Consider the following 6,029-nt stretch of genomic DNA (forward strand, 5'->3'; position numbering starts at 1 on the left):
ATGCTTCTTGCTTCCCGCACTACCAACTATGTGTAGGAACCAGGACACTCCGATGGACAGTCCAATTCAAAATGGATCACGAGCCAGATTCAGAAAGTAGGATTTAAAAATAACTCTGAAAAGGATTAGACCGATAAGGGGTCCCAATGTGACCAATAGGTGGATCTGATCTGATGTGGGTAAGTTGACATCTATATGTTTATCATTGGCTATACAACAAAAGCTAAGGAGGTTTCATATAAAAAAAACAGTGGCATCAAGCTAAAAACCCAGTTCTAACCAAGCGTATCTTCATATTTCCAAGTACCATAGTTTTAAATTTCGACCGAAACTGAAATCGGCAATACCCGAAACGGTAGTTTATTCAGGCAAAATTGTGTTTATCCCGAAATTTTGTTCATAATTTAAGGGATTTCACCCAAAAATCTCAATTTCTTTATAATTATTTAATACTATCCTGAAATTTCAGCCGAAATTCGGTCAAAATTCTGTACAGTATAAAATAGCTATTAGTTTGATTTCTTCGGATTTCGACCCAAATTTCAAAATTTCGGTTTCGGTGAGGGCCAAAATGCATTCCGAAACTGAAATTTAAAACCATGTTTCCAACAGAGTCCCAAACATATATATTGCTTCTGTGTAGGAATGTTAGCAGTACAAAGCAAGTATTACATACAAATCAAATACCACACCTGTTTTTTTGTTGTTGTTGTTGTTGTGTCCGATGTGTGTTGTTCTGTCTAAGGTTTCAGTTCCTGTAGTGGTGAGAATTGGAAGGAGGGTGGAAATGGCGGTTGGTCGTGGGAGGCGGAGGGTGAGGGAAAGCATCTGTTGTCACAGTCGCTGTAGAGAATCCTGATGATGCTGCAGAAGAGAACAGTGGCATCTGAGCGCTAGGGCCGTGTAGTTGCCATGCCCAGTTGGGGAGGGATGGCGACCCAACCTCGATCCTCTTCTCTTTCAATCTTTCCTGTAATTGGAAGTTGGCAATTTTATTAATGAGAATATGCCCATCAAACCCAACAAACGGGATCTTTTCCTACATTTTCTGTACTTGAGAGATTAACCCACAAAGCCAACACACAAATGCATGAATTTGATGCACAATTACATAATCCAATTCATGAAGCCAGGCAGGTTTCATTATGTGAAATTAGATTTTTGTATTGATAACAACAAAATATAGGATGCTTTAGCAATTTAATTACATTGATGAAAGTTAAATTAATAGATGTTAGCATGAAAAAGATGATTTAATATGGTCTTCCAAAGTTCTGAGGCAATTCATAATGAGTAGCTGTTCTTCATCAAAATATAGTTATAATGGAAGCTAGAAATGATCTCAGATGAAAAAGGAAAAAAGGAAATTTGACAAATTATTTATACAAAGTGATCTTCCAACCCGGTATCTAAATTGATCAAGTCTATGAAATGAATTAGGTGTTCAGCTAGCATTGAGAACTACTTTTACATGTGAATAAATGGGTGATCATCCAGAATTTTGGAACCAAACTTTTCAAAACTACTATTTCAGGAAAATCAACGAAACCTTGGCTAGAAATAGGGGATTGACTGCAGATGAATTGTCAAAGATAACATTCCTTATACTTCAACAAAGCTGACGATTAAAACCACTTCTTCAAAGTAATTTGGATCATAACCATGCTAAATGATGTAATCCATGGTGACATTTGGACATTTTTCGAAATGCATGGATGTTTTCACTCACTGTTCTATGGGTAGGGAACATACATTCAAGGAAAGGTAGATCAACAGGTATAGAGGCGATCATCCTCTATTATATTCAAGAAATAAATTTATAGACACAAGTAACTAGCCGCAAATTACCTCAAAGTTGGGAAAGAAACCGGGGTATAGACCAGTCCAGAGAGGAGGATGCTCAGGTGCCATTGTTAAGCAGTTGGGCGGACCCATTTGTACTGAACCATGGTTCTCAATCTGCAATAGCAAAAAAGGAGGAGAGACCATTGGTCCACATGCTTTCAGACAATTTTCTTCTGACATCTTTAAGCTAATTAGTGATGCAAACAAGAATGGCCAAAACTAGTAAAGAGTAAAATTTACATTGCAAATTACTCATTGCATCCAATGTTACATTTTGAGAATGGCCAAAACCAGTAAAGAGTAAAAATTCAATATACATGTGGGTACCAACAAATATATAATATTGGTGAGAACATTAAAAAGAAAAGATTGTCCGACCTTAAATTAGATTTCAGTTGTCTCTATTTTATTTCTTTGGTACATCTTTAAGCTAATTAGTGATGCAAACAAGAATGCAAGTAGGCATCCAAATTTACATTGCAAATCACTCACTGCATCCAATGTCTATATTTTGAGAATGGCCAAAACCAGTCAAGAGTAAAAATTCAATATACATGAGTGTACCAAAAAAATATATAATACTGGTGAGAACACTAAAGAGAAGAGATTGTCAGAACTTTAATTAGTTTTCAGTTGTCTTTATTTTATTTCTTTGGAAGAACCTCGTGGTTGCAGCACGAAGTACCTTCCAACTAAGATATGGGCATGAACCCTTCAAGTGTTATAAGTAAAACTGTACCATCAAACTAATTTGTGAAAAAAGTTTCTTCTTTTGCCTCCATGAAATAAAGGAAATGACTGATTAGTTAACTTTAAAAGCTGTAGTAGTTTATGTTAACCATGTCTAATTAGACATGTAAATAGGAGAAAGGAGTGCAACCTTGCACTAATTTTGCCTTTGTGAACACTGAAGAATACGAAGAATTGGATATCAAATTGACAGAAATATGAATAAATTCAAAGCATGAGTTGAGTACCCTAGTTTTCATCACTTCGGGAGATTCAAACGGGCTGCAGTGGAAATGGAAACTCGTGGAACTGCCATCCCCCTTTGGAGCATGACCAAAAGAAGGGGGAGAAATCCCTAAGTTCAGATCCAGATTGTGAGTGGTGCCTGGACCAAAGGATTAAAAACACATCAAAGATCATTTCAAAGAGATGGGTTTTGTTGGATTTCCTGCAAATAACAAAGAAAATCCTCTTCGGAATAAATAAGACAAGATCATTTTTATGTTGATTAATACCTTCATTATCAGCATCAAATATTATCTCTCCATCATATGTACTCGGTTCAAAATTGGTAACAGCCTCCCTTCCATTACATTTGATAGCCGCCTTGTCGTATGCCCTGAATTGCAAAACAAAAGGGTGATTGGTATTGGTAGAACCCTAGCGAGGTTGATAATCTTGGTATTTAACAAATTTATAATCAGGAGAGAGAAATTCATGATCAGTAGGACCTTGCAGCTTCTACTTCGCTGTCGAATAGCCCAAGATACATGTACCTGCACATAACCATCATATTCTCATATATGAAGACATGGTCCCCAAGTTATTTCAGAAATCCAGGTTAATGCAAAAGTTCTTCATAGACCGAGGCTTTAGCTGGAAAATCAGTTTTTTAAGTTATACAGTCAGGCAAATTAGGCAGACTTTATGTCCCTGATTAGAAATTTAAAACCCAATTTCAGGTATAAGAAGAGAAAGCCAAAACGGGCAATGAAACAAATATCCAATCTAAAAAGGCATTAATCTAGCAAGCGAATTGGATTAAGGAACTCTCACTTCTTGCCAAGGAACTGGCCCATACGAGCTTCCCAGCGACCACATTTGTGCAGAGTCACACCTCTGTACTTTGAACTTCCCCTCGAGAATCCAGTGCTTTGACGACGTAGAATGTGCACAAATTCTTCCTTACTCAGATTCCTCATCTGAAAATCAACCAAAGGAGAATACAAATATCAAGATCAAAACCACTCAAAGAATGAATCAAAACACAGAGATAATCACTTCAAAAACATGAACTCCAAAGTCCAAACTACCTGCTTCATATCTTCATCATAATCGCTAAGGTTGAAATTTATGTCAGCATCAACTCCCCTGAACTTGATCGCAGCTCGATCATAAGCCCTGCATTAAAAGATAAATAAATTAAAAATCCCTCCACCATCTGAAAATTAAACACCAAAACAAAACTAGGGTTTAAATTAAACACCAAAAACAAAACTAGGGTTTAAATAAAACACCAAAAACAAAACTAGGGTTTGCTCTCAAAAAGACTTACCTAGCTGCAACATGAGCAGTATCAAATCCCCCTGACAAACATAACACCCAGATAATCAAATTCAAACTACCCAATTGAAAAAAAAACAAAAATAACGAATTAAATCGAATTAAACAGAGTATAGATTCTTACCCAAATACACTTGCTTCCCACAATCCCTGCTCCAAATTTAAAAAAAAAACACTTGTTCAAGCAAATCAAAGCAGAAAAATTCAAATTCAACAACAGAAGAAGAATTCAATGATCAAATGACTAACCAGATATGAGATTCCCATCGCCCTGTTCTCCGATAAAACGTGACTCCCCTATACTGAGAGCTTCGAGACCTCGGCCCCCGCCGGCTCTTCTTCACCGGCGGCTGCAACACCTTAACCTCCGCCTTCCCAATTCTCGCATCGGCCTGGAATGAAAACCCAAAAATTCACAGGTTATTCAAGAGAACTCTTTAGAACTTGATAAATCAAACCTCCACAATCAGCCCCAAAATTCAAATTAAACCATAAAAAACTAAGTCAAATCAAAATTATATTAGGGTCTTTACTAAATTACCATGTGATAAAGATTTAAAATTATAAATACCAAATTATAAAGCCCAGATCACATATTAACCTGACAGAAACTAAGATCCACCCAAGGAGGCCGCGAGGATGATGAAGAAGAAGCTGATGATGGACCGGAAGAGACTGGGAAAAGCTCCTTGGTAACAAAACCTAAGGTGAAATTATTCTCTTCTTCTTCCTCTTCTAAATTCCCCCTTTTCAGAATATCAAAACTGAAACCAAAGATATTATTATTACTACTGCCTTGTTTTTTTGCCTGAGTAGAGCATGAATCCTCCTCCTCTGTATTGACTACAGAGGATTTTGATGTTCCTGAATCATCTATCTGACCGCCGAGAAGATTCTCCGGAGCCGAGGCAGAATCGGCAAATACCACATTGAGATCCAACATGAGTGAGATAGAGAAGTGATACTTCTTGTTAGGGAAATTGATTTTTATGTGAGGAAGAAGAGCCAAAGAAGGTAGAGATATTTACAAGACAAAGTTGAGATGTTTGTAATTCTATATAGCATTTGCATTCGGATTTAAATGAACCTCTTTCCCCTTTCTCTGATCTAATAAATGAAATGGGAGAAGAAATTCAACCACTTGATCTAATCCTGAAATTCAACTCTTAAAAAGATCAAAAAGCAAAAACCCAAATGATCTTGCATCCAAAAAAAAAAAAAATCCTAGAGAGAGAAAATCAGTGAAGGGGAAGATGAAGGTGGGTCGAACCCACGTCTGGAAATTCAATCTCTGATAAGATAACAAAGAAAAAAGTACAGAGAGAGAGAGGGCCTAAAGGAGCAAGGAGTCTTGCTCTCTTAAGGCCAAAGGACCAGATGGGACGTCTGAAAGAACAAGTAGTAATTTTGCGTTATTATATGGCTGCCATAAATTCGCACTCCTTGGTGGATAATTCGCTCCACCGGTAACGTGATTTGGCGTCAAAAAGCGTTAAAGTCTGCCACAATTCATTTTATAAGTGGTTCGAATTTATAATATTCTTATTATTTTTTTTTTTTATTTTCTTAATATAAAATTAATTTTCCAAAATTAGAAATAAGTAATAAAATAAATAAAAGAAGAGAAGAAGAATTCACACGCACTTCCTCTATCTAACACCGGTTTCTCCGGTCAACCGGTCTATGCGTTTGCGCGTAGAATTTCAGGGGGACAAACTTTAGTCGCGACCGAGTTGAAACCAAGGTTGGCAAGAGGGAATCGAAATGGGAATCAAAAGCTCTCAGGGAAGAATCCTGCTTCCTTGGTTCAAACAATCTCTCTACAAAAGAGGTGGAGATATCAAATCCCACACCATCGTTTTGGATCGTGGGACCCCCATTTTTTGGATGTA

The 6,029-nt window shown here is 37.0% G+C and overlaps 1 protein-coding gene across 1 annotated transcript; it reads right to left on the reverse strand.

Annotated features, from left to right (window-relative positions):
* Window positions 1–503: 503 nt before the first annotated feature.
* Window positions 504–5,514, reverse strand: LOC143880453 (APETALA2-like protein 3). Its single transcript, XM_077383475.1, has 11 exons — window positions 4,739–5,514; window positions 4,387–4,529; window positions 4,262–4,287; window positions 4,130–4,160; window positions 3,888–3,975; window positions 3,631–3,776; window positions 3,306–3,350; window positions 3,090–3,193; window positions 2,823–2,959; window positions 1,849–1,959; window positions 504–970 (listed from the first exon to the last, which is right to left on the reverse strand). Exons 1-11 carry the CDS (start codon window positions 5,078–5,080, stop codon window positions 749–751), a joined length of 1,395 nt encoding a protein of 464 aa, XP_077239590.1. The 5' UTR covers window positions 5,081–5,514; the 3' UTR covers window positions 504–748.
* Between the last annotated feature and the right edge of the window lie 515 nt (window positions 5,515–6,029).

The sequence above is a fragment of the Tasmannia lanceolata genome, unplaced genomic scaffold (genome assembly GCF_043159265.1).
Source record: "Tasmannia lanceolata isolate RefF3 unplaced genomic scaffold, GAP_Taslan_0.1 ptg000006l, whole genome shotgun sequence".
Lineage (NCBI taxonomy): Eukaryota > Viridiplantae > Streptophyta > Magnoliopsida > Canellales > Winteraceae > Tasmannia > Tasmannia lanceolata.